This window comes from Penicillium macrosclerotiorum, assembly GCF_028827735.1.
Source record: "Penicillium macrosclerotiorum strain IBT 26536 chromosome Unknown utg000003l_segment0_segment0, whole genome shotgun sequence".
Classification (NCBI taxonomy): Eukaryota; Fungi; Ascomycota; class Eurotiomycetes; order Eurotiales; family Aspergillaceae; genus Penicillium; species Penicillium macrosclerotiorum.
In genome coordinates this window covers 218,568-237,611 of record NW_026643083.1, presented here as the reverse complement: position 1 = coordinate 237,611, position 19,044 = coordinate 218,568, and the positions used below count along the sequence as shown (strand labels likewise).

Sequence of the window (19,044 nt, the reverse complement as noted above, 5' to 3'; positions counted from 1 at the left end):
CCGGCCAAGGGCAAGGCCACTATTGATACTGGCATTGCGATTGCCGTCCCCGAGGGCACCTGTATGTCCCTCCCGACAAGGACCCGGAACTATTCTCGAAACTGAAAGGCTAATTCGTGCTTCTTTGCTTAGATGGCCGTGTCGCTCCTCGGAGTGGTCTTGCCGCGAAGCACTTCATCGACACTGGCGCCGGCGTTATCGATGCGGATTACCGTGGCGAGGTCAAGGTGCTTCTGTTCAACCACTCCGACGTCGACTTTCCCGGTAGGTGGTCCTTGCGAAGAGGTGGGTGTGATGACGGGTCTTCTGGTTGCTAATATGATATGTTTGCGTGGAATATAGTCAAGGAGGGAGATCGTATCGCCCAGCTGGTTCTGGAGAGGGTAAGGCCCCCCCCCCCCTTCCCCCACCCCCTCTTGTTTGTTGTGTCCATCGATCGTCATTGTCTCACCCATTTTTAGATCTATACCCCCGAGGTTGCGGTTGTGGAGGAATTGGAGGAGAGCGTTCGTGGCGCTGGTGGATTTGGTAGCACTGGCGTTTAGATATTAACGGATGCAATGAATCATGGCGGAGAGGTACTAGGTGGCTTAGTCAAAAATTGGGGTATCAGACAAGATTTAATGAATTTTACGTTGCTTTGCCAATGGCCCAATCGACATTTGGCGAAGAGGCTGGTGATAGTTTCACGTTCCACTTTGTTGGTTCATCTGTTTATCTTCAGTCTAACGTTGAAATGAATCTATGTACAGTCCGAAATGTCTTTTCGCCTGACTGCTATCCTAGTCGTGCTGGTGTATCTCATAAGCGTAGAAGTTGTATATGACCTCTGACATCGATCTTCTTGTTCGTGACGATAATGGCTTTGTGTATGTTGCCTTCTTTCTAACTGATTCGTATCTCGTTCCATTAGGTGAAATAAAGAGAGGAAGATGAGAAGTATTCCACCTATTGTAGATGCGCGGGTAGGTCTTCTTTGCACCACTCCTGTACCTCGAATTGCTCAATCGGGTTGCGCAAATACTGCACGTTGCGAACCAACCGTATCTCCGCAGCCTTTGTCTGGCGTAGATACTCCCATTTCTGCTTTTCTTCGGTGCCGAGGTCGCCATTCTGTGCAGGCAACGCAACTTTCAGCTCGGCATCCCGGGCTTCCAGCGTCCGTTCGAGGACACTGTGCATGCTGGACAGCACCTTGGCAGTCGCTCGTGCTAGGGGTAAATTGCGGGATGCAACACTGTCTGGCGACACCCAGGACCGGGTGGTTCGTAGATCTTCTCCTGCCGCGGTGACTGCCTCGCGCAGTCGGGCCACCATCAGCGCCGCAAACATATCACCGGTGCCGCTGAAGAAGCAGTCCAGAGCGGGGACATCGATCCGAAACAGTCGCGGAGACCCGTCGGATTTGGTTGTGGAGCCGATCACCGTCAGGAAGTTCTCTGGTGGACTGGGGGTGGAGCTGGACAGTTTAAAAAGCTGTACCGAGGTGATGATGACATGGGGAACGGAATAGATACGGTGAATGGCCGTGATGGCTTCGGCGAGGGTCGCGAGAGAGGTGATCTTGATACCGGAGAGGACTCTAAAAGGGACCCCGGCTTCGGTCAGTCATAATAATTCAGGTCAAGTTGTATTCCCATATTGATTCTTGATCATCTCCAATACGTCAATTTGCAGGATGCAGGGTTTCAACTCACTCAGCTTCAAACTGGTTCGGAAGAATCAAGTCGGCGTGGTGAATGATCTTCTTGTAGGCGGGCACAACGTCATCATTTACGTATAATCGCCCTTGGTCGCCCATTACCGGATCCAAGACTAGATATGAGAAAGAACAAAGAGGCAACAGGTCAGAACGAGGCAAAAATCAGTAGAAAAGATGCCCTTTGAACTCACCCCAGAAGAAGTCCCCCGGATTATTTTCCGCCCGCTGCTGCAAATCAATGCCAATGGCACCCACGGCCTCGACGGCGGCCGCACTTGGGGCGTATCCGGATAGCATGACATCGAAATCGATCAGGTTACTTTGGCAGAGGCCCTGGTACAGATCGGTGATTTCCTGCGCAGTCGCACGAGTACCCTTGAACTGTCGATATCCGGTATGGTTGCCTTATCGTCCGACATTAGTGATCCTGGCATGCTATCTCTCTTTCTCTCTCTCGCCATCTCCCGATATAGCAGTCCGTGACTCATGGACACGATTGGGTAGGTTCCCCGCGGGAAGGTGTCAAGGGAAATTGCGCGAGAGGCACCTACTAAAATGGACGGTATTGAGAGCCGCGACATCGCAGCCTAGCGACTGCATGGTGAACGTCGCCATCGAATTGCCCACATGGCTAAGGGATCGGGGGAAGGACAGGGTCAGCTTGCACGTCATTGCATGACTCCACACAAATGCGCCGGCGATCACATACCCATAAACGACCTAATCGGGGAAATCCAGGGTTAGTGGAGTCGCAAGATCTCTGACAGATGAACATACCTGGCTAGCTACGGCCAGTACGCGTGTCTCTGGCACGAGCGAGTCCGACATGGTGTGAATGGAGGGTGGGAGATTCGTGTGGGGGAGAAACGGAGGGTTGACAGAGGCCGACATACGTCGCCGCTCATTGGCCGAGAGGACCTGGTTCTCCGTTGCCTCCGAGTCCCACAACAATCAGAGACAACCAAAGATGGCAATGAGAGCACGATACGCCGTAGTGTGGGGACTGATTGCAGAGGATGCACCCCTTCTAGAGACTTCACAAGTTGTCAAAAATCATCCACGTGCAGTAGAGATCACGATGCATCGAGCTTGGAGGTACACACAGTATCAACGTGACTGACTGCCCCTCCGGATCACGCTTTTTCTTGAGAGCCGCCAGCATTGAAATCCTGCTTGTGCAATTCCTCCATTACACCTTTGACTCTCATCCTGAAACAGTTGCAAAAGCAACTCCAACCATGTGAGGGCCGACATGAGAGATCGGCATCAGTTATGGCTGATCCATGTTCATTCACACTATTCCACACAGACCACTCTGTATTCCTACTTGTTCGCCCCCCCTTCCAACGCTTTGACCAGTCGCAGTCTCGCCTATCGATGGTATCCCATGGTACACACTCTTTGTGATCAATGGGCTTCCGGCGTTCAAGTACGACCATAGCTGGTCCTCCTGCTTTTCTTCCGAGAATGCTTTGTTCTGCAGTGGCCTGCAGCTTGCAACCGACCCCCTGAACCCGTTGGAAGGCCGGATGGGCCCCGTTCGCCGGCTCCACAGAACGCTCTAGTCCCAAGTGCTGTTCGTCCGGGGCCTAGTTCGGGGCCTACACGATGGTCTCGGCCTTGGCTGCTCGCTTTTGGGAGTCCCCGGGAACGAGTGCTCAAGCCGACATCTGCTCCGTGCCCGGTTTTCCTCGACTGCGGGTTTATCTTACTTTTCTATATCTTACTCCCTTCCCCCCAAGCCACCAACGGTCTAGTCGTCGTGGCCTTGGTGTGTTGGACTCTTCGACCATTCGACTATTCTTCTGCTGTGCCAGTCGGATGTCGTGCTGACCTCTCCCCAGTTGGGGCCCCCAACAGCGTCAAGCCCAGGTGCTATGTTAGATTGTTCCTTGCGCTCGCAGCCTGTTCTTCTATAGCCCGCCGTGGCTACGTCGCTCGTTTTTCAACTTCTGCCTCTAATCATGGCCCTTTCCAGCTCTCCCGACTGCGCCCCACGCCAGCGGGATGTCACTCCCTCGTCCTCTGTGATGCCTCACCCTCATTTATTCTCCCAGCGTCACGGGTCGCGTCCCGGCCCGTTCCGCCCAGCAAAAAGTTCACCCTCATTATACCATGGTCTATTAATCCTAATGCTCATTCTTTGTTTCTCGCCGATTTCCACGCTGGCAATCGAAACTGTGGTGACATCAGATCTGTCGACCAAGGACCCGCGATCGGCTTCGGGCCCTAGTGTGGAGATCGTCCACGACGATCTCAGGGAGCGATCCTCGGACACACAGCCTCGCGCAGAGAATCGCAGTCCTAGCGCTGGATCTGCTAGCAGCAATTCAATCGATGAATCGTTACTCGCTCGACGAGCCACTAGCTCCAGTTCAGACTCATCCGACGATTTGCCCACCGCTTTTGACACACTCTCCAACAACTTCGCCAACGCCAGCTGCGTCGCGTTCTTTGAAGATTTCAGAGCCAACGCCACGGTGACCAACTGCCATGCGGTCTCGCTACTCCTGGAAAATTCGAACTCGTTCTTCCATATTCTAAGCAACTCCTCAGCCACCTCCCATGTATTGGATGTGGCCTGCTCACAATCTGTCGCCAAGTGCGCCAGTATCATGACCACGCTAGCCAAGGAGATGCTGGACGATGACAACTGCGGGCAGGACTATGACTCGAATAATTCAGTGGTACAGGGCACGTATCAGGACCTGATGGCGTACGAGCCCATATACCTCGCGAGCTGCTTGACCAATCCCGACACTGACGATTACTGCTTTGTCGATGCGGTAACCAATACAACTGCCCCAGATGACTATAACGTTTACTTTATTCCGATTGGCAGTACTTTGACCTCGGGGAAACTCACTTGCAACACATGCCTCAAGCAGACTATGAAGATCTTTTCTGAGTGGGCCTCAGTCGATGATCAGTCTCTTGATACTACCTATATTCCCTCCGCGAAAGTGGTCAATCAGTTATGTGGCGCCAACTTTGCCACTACGAATGTTACCGTCGGCTCTGATGCTGTGACATCTGGTGCCAAACAGACAACACCGGTCTTGACCATCCTCTTTCCAGCCGCGTTCTTAGGACTCGCCTTTGGAGCAGCAGGGATGGGTGTACTGTAATATGGCTTTGAAGCCTCGGAATTCCATGCTGCACATTTTACGTCTTCTCGCATTCATTTTTTTGTTCCTATCCAAGGCTCAATCCTTTTTACCTTGGCCTTTTATTTTCTCCTGAGGGATTACGACCATTGCATGATGACAGCGAACAGCGTTCCATTCCATCTGCGTTGATACACATATGCTTGTTCTTGTTTAATAATTAATTGAATCTGTATATTTCTCATTTGCCTATCTCATACACTATCCCCTCTAAATGTAGAATGCTTAGAGTCTCGAAGGCCAAAACCGACCGAGTCCTCCATGCTTCCCGGAGAGGCACTCCAAGCCATCATTGCTGTCTTAGTCAAACAAAAACTGGTCTAGACGACCAGAATCCTGCACGGATATAATCCGACCCACATTTTGGCAGGATCTGAGATTTTTGAAGACTCCGCCTCGTGTTATTCTTACTTTGGAGGTTGACAGTTGATCTTTCAGGGGCCAAAAAGGGCGCACGGTGCAATTGGGGGCCGAGCGGCCAAACAGGAGCGTCCTGCTCCGCCTCAACCTCGCACCACAAGAGTCCGAATGTCAACCTCGCAGTTATTAAAGTTACCTTGGCACCAGAGTACAGGGCCGAATTGCTTGTTTCTTTGCCTATTTATCTTCTTTGCCTTTTTATCCTCCCACCATGGTCAACAATGGCTTTGTCCCGGACGCTGGGTCATGAGATCGCTGCCATCGGACTATTGGCCACCTCTCTTTATGGCTCCATTTACAAATCATCCAATTTGACCAAGCGGGCGCACATTGAAGTTGGTCTTTTACTCGATGTTCTCGGCGTAACAGAATTGTGCTGCAAGCTACGGAGGGAGGACTATGTCCCCCCAGCCCTAAACAGGGCCCTGGGGAGTTGTCAGTCGGCATTGCAAGACCTGCAGAGGCTTGAACAAGCATCACAAGAAGTAGAACTATCGAGCACATTGCTGGAGATTCAGGATCGCTTCTCGTCTCTGATTTTCGAGCTGAATATGATGAATGTCGATATGATGATGTATGATCGAATTCGAACCTGAGTACTTTAGCGTAACAAGCAATTTTGACAATTCACGCAGATCCACTCAAAATAATGCGAACCGCATGTTGCAGGGCTACCTTGATCAAGTCAAGACTGGAGAGCGAGACTTGGCAGTTCTCATTGATGTCCTCGATGACACCTTCCCGAAACTCCAGAAGGGTGATGCATGGAGAAAGCTTCAGCAAGAGCTACACGATATGGGGATCATGCCAGAATGGTCGGATCGAGATCACGATTATATCATCTCAACAATCCGAGAGGCTATTGACAAGGAAGACTTGTTGAAGAGCATTAAGCAGAAGTCAAATTTACCAGACTCTCCAGATATTCCAACAGACACGTCCATGAATGGGTCGTCTGGAAAAGCAGAAGAGCAGCCTACACGAGATACGCCTCCTGTTCCAACGCAACCGTCAGATAGAGACCATTCTGATAAGGAGGTGTTATTATTACCAACAGAAGATCTGCCTATCCCGGTGGCGTTTGAATTTCAAGGCACCTTCGATATGGGAAAGCAGGCATTACCCATAGATGATTTCCCAATACCCATTGCCACAGAGCAATTATGGCCAGGAAGTCAAGATACTCGTGCCAGAGCTCTAGCACAGGTCGGATTGCCTATCCCGGTGGAATCCGAGATCAACCATTTTCCCATTCCCGTGGCGCCTGATACCAGTACTGACCGTACTTCCGAAACGAGATCCAAGACCGGCTCAGTCCGCATCAATGCCCACCTGCAACCTCCGACCACTCGCAAAAAAAGGGCTAGTCTTGTTTCCCGGATGAAGTACAAGTTGACAACCTCCAAAGAAGAATTTATTGCCTTAGTCCAGATGGGTGGCCTGTATTCCGTGAGAGTGGCCTTAGACAAAGGCGCCGATGTGAACACATCCAACCTAGACGGCCAAACAGCTTTGATGGTAGCAGTCTCTTTCCGCCATACACAGATTGTCAAGCTGCTGCTCGAGTACGGCGCCCTGCCGAATAAAGTCTCGGCTCAGGGGGATACGGCCCTGGGAACAGCTGCCCTGATGGGGCTGGACGATATCGTGCAGATGCTCCTGCAGCACGGCGCCAACGTCGAGGCCGCAAAGAATCTCGGCAAGACCGCGCTCTCCCAAGCGGCAGCGGCAGGACACGAAAGTATTGTGCGGAGGCTGCTGAATGCAGGAGCTGAGCCCAACACGCTGTGCAGTAGCGGCGACACGGCGCTGTCTCGGGCGGCTCTCTATGGCCGAGTCCCAATCGCTCGGTTGCTGTTGGATTGTGGCGCGGATGTCAATAAGACCGCTTACCCCTGGAAAACGGCAATCTGGAAGGCTGCACACGACAACAGAGCAGCCATGGCCGAGTTACTGATGCAGCGTGGTGCAGATCCAACCATCAAAGATTCTCGTGGTCAGACGCCGTTGGAACTAGTTGCCACCTTCAACTACACCGAAATTATTGGCATCTTCCAACGATATGGATATAACGTAGTGAAGAAAGGGGGCTCTATCCAACATTGCTGATGAGAAGATGAAAAGTATCTTGTATATAGCTTTATATGATTGATGATTCATTTGAGTGAGATATGCTATACCAATTTAATGTTGTTCATGATGCGTCGCGACGAATGCCGCCGCATAGATATCCATATCCTGTACGAAGCCATTTAGTCTCGTCGGCCTCCACTCTAAGAGCTGCTTGGCTCGTGCCGAGGAGCCTCGGAAAGTGACTCCCATCGCTTTCGCAAATAAGTCCCCGCCGTGTCCCTTCAGCTTTACCATACCCCTGAACCTCCAAGAGACAGCCAATGCATTGAAGATCTCACGCATACTCTCCTGAGTTGTGACAAGGTCGAAGACCGGATACACACCAGTTCCGGGAAACAGATGCACTTTCTCAATTGCCTTCACGAAGCCCTTTGCCGCATCGTCAACGTGGATAAGACCAGGTCTGGCGCCTGGATCCAATGGAATTTCAATTGTGGACTCAGATCCCTCCCTGGCAGCTTCCAGTACAGGGGTGATATATGTGCTCCAAATTGTGCTCTCGCGCCCATAGATCAAGGCTGGTCGTAGGATCATCACGTCGAGGGATTCAGCGGCTTCCAGTACAGCCTTCTCCATCTCCACTCGCCATGCGACTAGTTCTGCAGGAGACGTGTCGGCCCCGACCCCAACGACATCGAGGTCGTTCACGGGATCATTTGAGGAGCCGTGGATCCACGTTCCGGAGCAATAGATGAAGCCGAGTTTGGGTCGTGACAGGCCAGGAATCTTGCCTGTGGCGAGACGCTCTCGCCCAATCGCTGCGATGTCACGGAGAAAGTTGTAAGATCCGGCATCTGCGCCGGCCACATCGAGCACAACGTCAATGTGCTTGGAGCGGATGATCGACAAATATGGTTCCGGCTCGTTAACAGGATTGGGACAGAGTACAGGGATGATCTCCTGTCGCTCTAGGTGCGATGCTTTGGCGGCGGTGCGAGCGACGCCATAGACCGTATGTTCACCGGTCTGGACGAGCAGGTTGGAAATCGAATTGCCCAGGTAGCCGGTAGCGCCTAGGATGAGAACTTTCGGCATTCTATCAATTTGACTTCGATTCTGGTGACTGTAATGTGAATATACTAATTTGCTTGGTAAAAATGACTGGCTTTACGAGGCATGGCGGGGTTTTTATCTAAGCCGGGCCCCTCATCGTGATCATCTAAGATCCGAGGCGAACTTGAATATGGAGAGAGAAGATTCTTAAAGCCGTCGACGTCTGTAGAGACTCGATAGTTTATGTCTCTTCCGCCATCGGTGCCTCTCCTAAGCCGAGCGATGCTCTCCAGGACCATGGAACAAGCAACGATAATGTCCGTAAACTCCGTGTTGCCGCCAACCCGCCATTTCGATGCTGGATTTACGGATTTTACGCCGTTGGGGTCATGGTTTCATGCATATGATCCAACAACATTACTATCTGTAGTTGATTTAATCATTTTGTCAAGCATTCTGGGGGTGTCCTTGATTTGACTAGGGCCACAGCTACTCTTGGCACGACTCACCATTCGGTATCCGACCAGGCGAGGTACCCTATCCGAACAGGAGACACCAAAAGGGCGCGAATACCAGGCTTGCTTACAATAGTTTCCCGGTAAATCTTCAGGGGTATAAATGAGGTGCACATGGCAAACATAGCTCAGAATGATGCCCCAATTTATACTTTCCTCCCGCCAGTCTTTTTCCCTCGAAGAAAAGCAGGCGGCATATAGATTCAAAGCACCAGCTAAATATTCATAATGTTATTCGAAGCCTCTTAATTGTCCCAATAAAAGAATAGGAGAGAGCCTAGAGTTTATGGTGTTTAAACCCCTCAATTCTCAGGTAGACAGAATTCCAACTCCTACTACTCATATATTCGATCGAGCTGGCAAGCTAACATATATCTACCAGGAATCCCCAAATTTACTTAAGAGAACTACGGCACATACAGGGAAAAAGAGAAGTAATTTTTTTGATAGCTATAACTGGCCTTATTGAGTGTCTTTAAGTGCACGTACATTTGTTTTTGAATGCCACCTATGCCTCTGACTCATATACAACATAATGCAACGGAGAGTCCGGGTGGAGTTTTTATTTTCGCCAAGACTGAGACGGTCTACTGGAGTTGAGCTTCCAATTTTGTGGCTTAATTAATCAAAGACTTCACGGACTCATTGCCTATTATGAGTGGCTCAATGCTTCCTGCAGGAATGTTGGTGCCGCGCCTCGCGATGTCTTCAAGCCAATGATTTCTTGCCATTGGCCTATTTCCCCACTATTTAGTGCGCACTGCCCTTTTTCTCGTCCTTGCATTGAGGCGAAAACCCTGACAATCCCTTTCAAGGCAAGAGTTCCGCGTCATCATGGAGCTGCCTGAGTCCGGATTGTAGTCATATAGAACGGAGCCTTTTCCCTGTCCGTTCATCGATGTAGAAACGGAAAAAATCTTAAATAGGGAAATTGGCTTTGTGATTTTTTTTGGGGCCTTATGACTATCAGTATGTCTAGTTTGCCTATTTCCGGCCTTTTGGGCCCTGTTGTTGCCCTCAATGGCTGGACTTTGGTGATGGAGGTCTGGATGTACGCTGCCACTATCCCTGTGTACAACAGGATCAAGCCCTCGAGTTCCACCACAAAAAGCCAGATCGATGCACAGATGCCAGCCTCTGCTCGTTGGAAAAGAGACAATTACAACCATCTGTTTGAGCAGCCTACCCAATTTTACGCCATCGCTCTCGCGCTCGCGATCGCCCGTGGCGGAGTCGACGACAAGTTGGACATCGCCCTCGCATGGTCCTATACTGGCACTCGTATCCTGCATAGTATGGTGCACTCGACCGCGAATCCCATCATGCTGCGCTTTAGCTTATTTGCCGTTTCCTCTGGAATTCTGGCCGTTATGACTGGGCGACTGGCCACCCTTGTGTTTTGACGGACTGAACATTCAACCTGAATTGATTTGCAAATCTCCAATCTGGTCAGTTTATATGTGTCTCCAAAAGGGGAAATTTGCTCAAAGTCCATCGTTAACAAGTCCCAACAGTATATATTATGTAGTCATTATGGACCCAATGATGATATGCAATGCCAACTCCTGACAGGGATACTCAAATTGGGAATGAGCTGTATATACATGAGTTATGTACCTGACAAATTCGGAAATTCAGATTCAAATACAAAAAAATCTTAGTGTCTTTGAGCGATCGAAAGCTTATAAGAACATTTCACCATCCGTTGACAATGTCAAAGTGACGTTTCAATGTCCATAGTAATTGAACGAACATGTTCCAATAAAGGTAAACAAAGGGAGCAATATAGAACTCCGGATATGCGCCACAAAATGATCGTGATAAACAAATACAGGGCTCTCAAGGTTCGTTATGGCTGAGCAAATATTTAACAGGATATGTGCGCAGAAGATAGGGTTGTAGGATGAAGAAGCGCTCAAATGAAACAGGAAAGAAGAAGAAGAAGAAGAAGAAGAAGAAAAAGCGGCACCTGAAGAGATCGCTCAGCTCCTCCTTTGGAAGCTGTCCCCAAGAGCCACTCCGACCAGGCTCTGGGGCTCTCCGCCGAAGCTAGTACCGGGGTTGCTCATGACGGGGGGTCCTACACCCGAGATGGGGCTTTGGGCAGAATCGCGTTCTCGTTTTACTCGGAAGTAACCTAGTTTTATAAAGCGACTGAGATGAGCCCAGAAGTGTCGCCCCGCTGGGTGCAGGGCAATGCGATCGAGAAGATCTACTGTTGCTTCACGCACAACCTGATCTGGGTGGAAGAGGCCCATGCTGAGGTAGAAAAGCCCTGCTTGATTCTCGGGGGCGACCGTCAATAGTTGGCAGATACCGGCGTAGTCCTTTACAGAATGTGAAAGTGCCAAGTAGATTGCGCCTGAATCGGAGTGGGAAAGCTTCAGTTGGCGTAAGCGGTCAAGATGATGGTGCAGGTCAGGCCGTTGAATTGGCCGAGCAGGGAAATACATGGCAGCAATATCTTGAATATAGGAGTAATATGATCGGGTATTTCGCCATCCCTCAATCCGTGATACTGATGCTGAAAGTTCACGCTGCTTGGCAAGCTCGTCGGGCCAGACATATCCATGTCCTCGGAGAGAAGACGGGTCTGTAGAATCAGCCTGGTGACCAGTTGGACTATCGGGTGATAGTTCCTCGCCAGGGCCGATTATATAAAGGTTCGAAGCTCCGTAAACAGCTTCTTCAAATGCTGCAGCAACTCGAACGAACTTGGTGATATAGGCACGCCATTTCGCTCGGATTGCGTTTTCACCATGGCGTTGGCTGATGCTGCGTAAAATGTCTTCCATGAATAAATTGTCTCCAGTCGGATCAGAGTTCGCACTCGAAGTATGGTTCGGGAGTAATGAATTTTGTTGTTGGAAAAACAGAAGGCCTTCTGTGACCGGGGCGGTCTCAACATGGCTTGAGATCTTCATACGACCGGTTGGCAGATCACACAGAATATCCCACCATTCCGGGTGGTTGGCAAAGGTTGGATTAGTTACTCCAGCAATGAAACCAGGAACTTTGAGAAGATCATCGATCTTGGTTAAATCGGTATAAGGGAAAGCATGCCGAGTAAATCCGCGCAGAATTCCACCGGATGCAAGAGCACAAGCAGCAAGCACTGCTTCCGCCACCTCACCCGACGGTCGATTATGCCCTAGGAAAACAACGCGTTTTTGTGTCAGGATGGCATTGACAAGGACAATGATGGGATGCGTGAAAGGACCACTGGTGGTTAAATGAGGATGACTCGGGAAAGGTTGCGGGGCTGTAGCATGGGGCCCCGCAAAGGTTTGAACAAGTTTGATGAGTGAAAAGTCACCCACAGTCTCCGGCCAGATTACCGTGGGGATTTTGACGGGAATGGGTATGTCGTTATAGACCACTTTCGACTCAAATTCATGGGTGTCCCGTGGTAGGCCGTATCGGCTCATTTTCTTCGGAGATGGAGGGCATTCTCCATCCTCCACTTCCTCTTCTTCCCGTTGGCGAATCATTTGTTCAAACTTTTCGATAAACATATCCTTTGTGTTGCTAGATTGCAAGATATGACGCTCTAGTATGGACATTTTCGGCATCAATGAGAGGTCCATGGCGTTCACGGCGTCGTAAAGAGATGCGAGGGTTTCCGGGAAGGGAGACTTGAAGTAATCCTCAAGGGCGAGAAGAAGAAGTGGCTGGGATTATTTAGACTCGGCTTTACACAGTTTTGGGGGTAACGGCCTACCTTGTAGATATGAAGAAAAGAATGCCTCGTACAAATTGCCATCGCCTTGACGACTGCACCTCTGGATTCCCTGTCAGCACAAGAACATCGTGGTTATTTTTGAGATTATCGTCATACCGCCGAACAGTATTATCCTGCTTGGTGTTCACCAAGTTCAACACATACATCAAGGGCGGACCTTCTCCGCCCTCGTCATCATCACTGCTGTCGCCGTCGGATGCCTCATCAGGATTGTCATCTTCATCCGGGAGACCGGCAGCTTCTTCATTCGCACGGTATCGGGACTTTCGCTTTTTCTTTTTCTTCCCGTTTTCCTCGTCTTCTTCGTCCTCGCCACTGGTGTCCTTATGTAAAAAGAAAATCGTCCAATCTTGACTTCGCACATGCGTTTGATCCGGAAGCATCAGCTCTGCTAGCATGCTCTCATCGCCACTGATAGCAGCCGGATACTGATGCTCCATGATCGGTCCACGATCAATATGGAACGATGCTACCAGAATGTATTCCACGTGGCGCTCCGGCGAGTCTAGCGGATATTGCGACTTGCATCGGCGCTGCTTGAACCCCACCGCATTTTCCGCTGAAGAGCGTCGTATCGAAGCGTGAGAGCCGCTTGGGGATCGTCCGATGAAGGAAGTTGCAGGGGATAATCGAGGCAGTCCATTGGTCTTCGGATTTGAGGCGGACAGGGAGTCATTCGACGGTCGATACGGCAGCCTCGTGGCCATCTTTGGAAGGGTTGACGATTGAGACAAATGCTCTGGACAGGGTATAGAACTAGTCAAGCATGCCCTGCTGGTCAGTCAGGTCTCAGCTTTTTTCGAAGACGCGTATCGACCGGGATGTGTTCAATGTCGTAAGCCAATCACCACGATTTGGGGCAATGGTTCAGGGGTCGAATTTCAAAAAAGGGAGATCTCCACAGCGGGGGCGATAGGCGATAACAGATGCCACGCAGGATGAAGGCTTCGGGCATCTGGCTTCGGGGCAACGAGGCGGCGCCGGGGCTTGCTGTTAGTTAAATTGGCGCATTGAGGAGGATCTGCAAGTGATTTTCTGCAAGTGATAGCTCCGATCGATCTATCCAGTTCTTCAGTGGTAACGGCGACCTACAATCGACAGCTCCAAAACTGTGGTTCTGCAGCTCCGCACGTGCCTGGCCGGGCCGACTGTGTTGCCGGGGCATTGTTTACTTGTAATCTCCAACATCCAAGATATACTCCGCAACATTCATCTCCAGCCCAGTATGGTAAGGTCTCAAGTCTGAAATGCGGATGAAGAGAATTCCAGTTCTGACCCAAAATATAGGCAAATAACCCAACCTTCAAGCCCTCCCCGTTGTCCTTTGGGGGGCCCCGCGCATCACCGTTTCGGCGACCGTCAACACCAAACTCCCCACCCTCAGCTCGTACCGGTGGCGGCACACCCGGCAGCTCGCCAAGCAGAGGATATACGCCGCTTCAATCGCCGAGCAAGTTGAATCAATCATATACAGTAGAAGATGACGACGCAGTCTCTCCGAGGCATCATCCTATTCCACAGCCTAAGTTCACCCGAGAACTCCCTCCTTCACCCACGAAAGGAGCACGGTCTCCAGGTCACTCCTCCCCCATAGTCGGAACGCGGTCGCGCGAGCCAGTCGGTGCCGGTACAGATGCAGCGGCAAAATTGCCCGCCAACCAAGTGAGGGAGATCAGAGAGGCATTCCAAGTCCTTGATCGAGACAACGACGGCCTGGTCAACAAAGATGACGTCGCCGATGTGCTTCTGAACTTAGGTCAGCAAATTGATGACGCTTTCTCCGATTGAAGAAACTGAATATTGATTGCAAAATCTTATAGGCCAAGAAGCGTCACCCTCGGCCCTTTCGCGCTTTTTCCCTCCAGGGGCTTCTCAATCGATCAACTTCCCGACCTTCTTGAACACGCTCTCTCAATTGATGTCACCCATGTCTTCCTCTCAAGAGCTTCTGAACGCATTAGCTGCCTTTGATGACGACGATAACGGTCAAATCGATGTTGCCGAACTACGAGACGCTCTCCTTCATACTGTTCCCGAGGATGGAAGTGCGCCCTTGACCGAGCAGCAGATCGATGAAGTGTTCAGCGGCTTTACTGGACGGCGCGCGTTTGGTGGCCGGGGTGCAAAGACCGGGGGAATGGGGAAGAGGGCCGAGGTGTTCCAGTATCATGACTTCGTCCGCAGTGTGGTTGGGGGAGGGGAGAATGGCAATAACACGCAGCGCGGGGCTGGCACCGCGCAAGCATGATTTGAAGATGAGAATTTGGGGATCAACCGAGGGTTGGCGTTCGGGCGTTTGCGCTCAGTCTCTGTTTTAGTAAATTTCCCAGCCGCTTTGGCTGGCCTTTCTCGATCAATCTATGTCGCCGGCCTACCAAACAGATAACATGTAGTACAGCTGCAATGGCAACTGAAACAAACAACCGAGGGTGTCCGCGTGGAATACTCTGTAGAGCGTACGTGTATGGCTGAGGGGCCGGGGCGACTGCGCGTGCTCCGCATTTCTCCAACCGGCAGAAAATCAATAGCTTCCAGCCACTCGCAGACTTGAGAACTTCCCTCGCAACTGCACACCCCGCCACGAGATGCGCGTTGGTGAATATTCGATGCTGTCATAAACGACGAAATGGCCAAGCCTCAACCATCTTGGGGCCTCGCTGGCCCTGAGACCCCATCCTCGCCGCGGACAATGCGTGCACTGCGGAAGATCCAGTCTCACCAAGTCCTAACAACTTCCAGCGCTCTCATCGCTCAGACCCAATCCTCTCACCCTTCAGCCAATGGTGCGACTGACCTTGGAACCTCTGCCGCAGTTGCTGGTGCTACGATCCGCCCTGCTCATCGTCGAGCGCGATCGAACAGCGACGCGGCTGCACGCGAAGCCGCTCTGGTTGCAACAATCCCGACACAGAGACGCCCAGCTCGTAAAACGGGGTCAGGAATAGGTCTCAAAAGGTCTCTTCTTGAGAATCTGATTCGTGATGGTCCACAAAATGGAAATACCCGGGAAGGACTGCAAGAATTGAAATACTTGGTATTATCGACTAGAGTGGATGCGGATGGGGACGGCATGGTAAGAGCTTCCTCTTCTTTGTAATTCGGGCGATGGCTTCTTCTTTCTGAACTTGCTGACATAAACGGCAACTATAGTCTCCGTATCGAATCTATCTCTGGCTAATCCTTCTCAATGTCTCTCCGCTTCCTACTGACGACTACTTGGCCCTCGTCCATCGCGGAGGCTCCCCCGCCTATACCAAGATCCGCAACGACACGTTTCGGACGCTGGCTACTGATCCCCTTTTCAAGCGCCGTGTCACAGAAGCCAGTCTCATTCGGTTACTCAACGCTGTGGCATGGAAACTCCATGACTCCAAAGTGAAACCTCGCTCACGGCCTACATCATCACGGAGACGGGAGATGGAGATGTTGGTGAATACTCCCCCTAGCATCAAAGAGGAGCCAGATTTGGAAGATCCAGGCTCTGCGCGAAGTAATGCTGTCAATGACTCGGCAATTTATGTGCAAGGCATGAATGTTCTTTGTGCGCCTTTTCTCTATGCTGCTCGCAGCGAAGTGGAGGCCTTTGCCTTGTTCCACTACTTTGTCACCCAGGAATGCCCGGGATATATCCGTGGGACCATGGATGGAGTGCATAAGGGTCTTCGACTGGTGGATAGATGTTTGGAAATCGTGGAGCCAAAGCTTGCGGCCTACCTGTTCTCAAAAGGGATGTATGCAGAACTCTATGCTTTCCCTTCTGTCTTGACTCTTTGTGCCTGTACACCTCCCCTGCCGGAGGTTCTGCATCTTTGGGACTTCCTTTTTGCGTATGGGCCGCATTTGAACATTCTTTGCATTGTTGCCCAGTTGATCCGAATGCGGGATACTCTTTTGGAGAGTCCAAGGTGAGTTACTTGCTAATTTCGACTTCGTTCAAGGTTGTCACTAATAAGTCTGTCCACCAGCCCCAATAAAATTCTTCGGTCTCTGCCACCTCTCGATGCCAAAGATGTTATTGCTTTAACAGTTCTCCTTGTGCGGAAGATTCCAGAGGATGTCTATGCTGAGATGATCAACCATGCAAAGTGAGCCTCTCGCAAGATAGTTCAGGAATTTTGAGGGCGGAAAAGACTTTGAACTAGGATTTCGTTTCTTCAAACTTGTCCTTTTTCCCTTTATTCATGAGAATGGCGTTCTGGGCATGACCTTTTTTTTACTCTTTTATTCCCGTTGGGACACGCTGGCGGGACACGGCATTCGAAACCTGCATTGTTATGAATATTCAATGAACGATAGTCTGAAATGAATTGATGATTTTGTATAATGGAATCTATACTGAGCATGGAACTGATGAACAAGTCTGCTTATTGAACTTTTGTGGGTTCATTTTCCTTAAAACACTCTTTCGAACTTGAACGCTTCTTATAACCTTTTTCCACAACATGCTTACGACGATCGATATTTAGTCCCTTCCACGACACAAGGGTACAAGGAGAAAAAAAGCAAGTTGATTGGGATGAGACTCAGGTGGTTTGGTGTTGAAAAAAAAATAAGAAAAGATTACGGGCATAATACATTACTATCCACATCGCATAACATTCAAAACAATACTCCACACGCAGTTTAAACATGATCCATGTGAGCCTTTTTTTCCTTTCTCTTTTATTGCAAAGGGAGTTTCATGTCGGCGCGGACGTCGACAACAACTCTAATGACTTTTTCTGCATCCCCGATCCGTCCACTACCAGTGGACGATTGGGATCTGCGGCTCTCTTGGCGGGAATATCTTGCCCGCAGCCACTGCACTCGGAGCCCTTTTCACTCGCAGCCGGCTCAGTCGGGTCATACTCTTCTTGCATGGCCATCGCGCCGTCCCAACTTCCGCTGCGCATCATATTGAGGCGCCGGTCCATCTTGACCCGGATCCGGGAGCCCATGAACGTCATCCCGTTGAGCATGGTGACCGCGCGCTCGGCCTCTTCCGCACTGTGCATGATGGCCGAGCCGTGGGTTTGGGCTTCGTTGTCGTGGGCCTCCGAGGTCACGGTTACGTTGCACTGCTCCACGCTGCCTGCGCCTTGAAGGAGGCTCTTCAGGTCGGCAGTTGTGGTGGCGGAGTTCAGGTTCTGGATGTAGACTGCCCGGGGAGTCATATCTGGAGAGGGAGAACTTGAATGCAAGTGGTGTGCCCATGGCTTACGCGGGTGATACCGCGGGAAGCCATCGGTTCCGTGATCATGGACTGGCTGGATGGGTGAGATCGGATACATAGGCATCATGTTCCAAGCCTGGGCGTCGTACATCGAACCGTGCATCATGGGTGATGGTGGGAAACACTGCATTGGGTCTGGCATCATGGGAATGAAGGGTTGAGGAGGTATGGTCATCGGGCCCATCATAGGGGTATATTCTGGGTATGGATAGGTGGGACTGGTTGGGTGGACGGCTCTGCGGATAGTTAGAAGCTGAAGTATGGTCACAGAGAGAAAAGTCACAAGTCCTTACTCAGGTGATATGGGTGATGGAGGCATGTTCATATTGCCTTGAGATCGAGGCGGAGTGGATAGGCCCGACATATAGCCTTGCATCATGGCCGGGGGACTTCTTGTAGGTCCAGCGATAGGCTTTGTCGGCGCGCTGGTTCGGGCCAGCGTCACCACAAGGCTCTGACCTTCCCAACCATTGGTTGAGAGCCGATCTGTGGGATTGCATTAGGACATAACGGCTATAAAGGTTGCATTGAAAAAGAAAGGAAAAGCAAAGCAAAGCAAAGCAAAGCAAAGCAAACAAACTTACGATAGGTGCGCCATGCTTCATCCTCGTTCTTGACAATAATCTGTCCCAGTCCCGTCGGGAACCCGTGACTGTCATCGTATACTACGGCCTGTCGGATATGTAGGGCCGTCTGCCGGACTAGATCCTTCAATTCCTGCCAGCGGCAGTGGGCTGGGATCTATCATCCAGTAAGTACTCGGAGAAGGGATCGAATATAACATTATCCGGGAGGACTGACTCCTTGAAGGAACACCACAAACTCATCATCTGACCTGCGAGATCTCTGACTGCGGCCCTTTTCTCGACCAAGCAACGGCATGGCTGCAGATGACTCCTTCTTGGGCCAACGGAGCAAATGAGATATTTGCTGGCGGTTATTTCTCGGCAAAAATGCACCGCAATGCGACTGCAGACGAAAGTGAGGTTGTGTGCGTTTGATCAGCGAGCAAGTCCAGGGTTGCAAGATCCAGAGAGGATGACTGGCGTTGTGAAATAGTCGGGGTTCGAACTTGTCCGACCAGGATTGTCTATGGTTGAGACGGCAACTGGAAGGAATCGTTTTGGAGGATTGTGATTGCAATCTTGAGTTCTTTTTGT

The 19,044-nt window shown here is 50.8% G+C and overlaps 9 protein-coding genes across 9 annotated transcripts; 5 read left to right on the top strand and 4 right to left on the bottom strand.

Moving 5' to 3' along the window:
- Positions 1-948: 948 nt before the first annotated feature.
- On the bottom strand, positions 949-2,530 carry N7462_002980 (pyridoxal kinase; the record flags this gene model as incomplete). Its single annotated transcript, XM_057074706.1, has 5 exons — positions 949-1,582; positions 1,698-1,815; positions 1,894-2,106; positions 2,254-2,422; positions 2,480-2,530. The coding sequence occupies 5 exons, from the start codon at positions 2,528-2,530 to the stop codon at positions 949-951; spliced, it is 1,185 nt and encodes a 394-aa protein (XP_056934211.1).
- A 1,136-nt stretch (positions 2,531-3,666) lies between these two features.
- On the top strand, positions 3,667-4,830 carry N7462_002979 (uncharacterized protein; the record flags this gene model as incomplete). The annotated part of the gene is made up of 1 exon (XM_057074705.1): positions 3,667-4,830. One exon carries the CDS (start codon positions 3,667-3,669, stop codon positions 4,828-4,830), a length of 1,164 nt encoding a protein of 387 aa, XP_056934210.1.
- A 680-nt stretch (positions 4,831-5,510) lies between these two features.
- On the top strand, positions 5,511-7,398 carry N7462_002978 (ankyrin repeat domain-containing protein; the record flags this gene model as incomplete). The annotated part of the gene is made up of 2 exons (XM_057074704.1): positions 5,511-5,863; positions 5,925-7,398. The coding sequence occupies 2 exons, from the start codon at positions 5,511-5,513 to the stop codon at positions 7,396-7,398; spliced, it is 1,827 nt and encodes a 608-aa protein (XP_056934209.1).
- Positions 7,399-7,473: 75 nt separating this feature from the next.
- Positions 7,474-8,457, bottom strand: N7462_002977 (NAD-dependent epimerase/dehydratase family protein; the record flags this gene model as incomplete). The annotated part of the gene is made up of 1 exon (XM_057074703.1): positions 7,474-8,457. One exon carries the CDS (start codon positions 8,455-8,457, stop codon positions 7,474-7,476), a length of 984 nt encoding a protein of 327 aa, XP_056934208.1.
- Positions 8,458-9,901: 1,444 nt separating this feature from the next.
- Positions 9,902-10,333, top strand: N7462_002976 (MAPEG family protein; the record flags this gene model as incomplete). The annotated part of the gene is made up of 1 exon (XM_057074702.1): positions 9,902-10,333. The coding sequence occupies one exon, from the start codon at positions 9,902-9,904 to the stop codon at positions 10,331-10,333; it is 432 nt and encodes a 143-aa protein (XP_056934207.1).
- A 579-nt stretch (positions 10,334-10,912) lies between these two features.
- On the bottom strand, positions 10,913-13,379 carry N7462_002975 (AFI1/MesA family protein; the record flags this gene model as incomplete). Its single annotated transcript, XM_057074701.1, has 2 exons — positions 10,913-12,601; positions 12,684-13,379. The coding sequence occupies 2 exons, from the start codon at positions 13,377-13,379 to the stop codon at positions 10,913-10,915; spliced, it is 2,385 nt and encodes a 794-aa protein (XP_056934206.1).
- A 518-nt stretch (positions 13,380-13,897) lies between these two features.
- Positions 13,898-14,920, top strand: N7462_002974 (uncharacterized protein; the record flags this gene model as incomplete). Its single annotated transcript, XM_057074700.1, has 3 exons — positions 13,898-13,900; positions 13,960-14,428; positions 14,493-14,920. The coding sequence occupies 3 exons, from the start codon at positions 13,898-13,900 to the stop codon at positions 14,918-14,920; spliced, it is 900 nt and encodes a 299-aa protein (XP_056934205.1).
- A 378-nt stretch (positions 14,921-15,298) lies between these two features.
- N7462_002973 (TBC domain-containing protein) lies at positions 15,299-16,761 on the top strand (the record flags this gene model as incomplete). Its single annotated transcript, XM_057074699.1, has 3 exons — positions 15,299-15,745; positions 15,823-16,577; positions 16,638-16,761. The coding sequence occupies 3 exons, from the start codon at positions 15,299-15,301 to the stop codon at positions 16,759-16,761; spliced, it is 1,326 nt and encodes a 441-aa protein (XP_056934204.1).
- Positions 16,762-17,351: 590 nt separating this feature from the next.
- On the bottom strand, positions 17,352-18,766 carry N7462_002972 (Nucleotide-binding alpha-beta plait; the record flags this gene model as incomplete). The annotated part of the gene is made up of 4 exons (XM_057074698.1): positions 17,352-18,120; positions 18,178-18,370; positions 18,469-18,625; positions 18,686-18,766. 4 exons carry the CDS (start codon positions 18,764-18,766, stop codon positions 17,352-17,354), a joined length of 1,200 nt encoding a protein of 399 aa, XP_056934203.1.
- Positions 18,767-19,044: the final 278 nt, after the last annotated feature.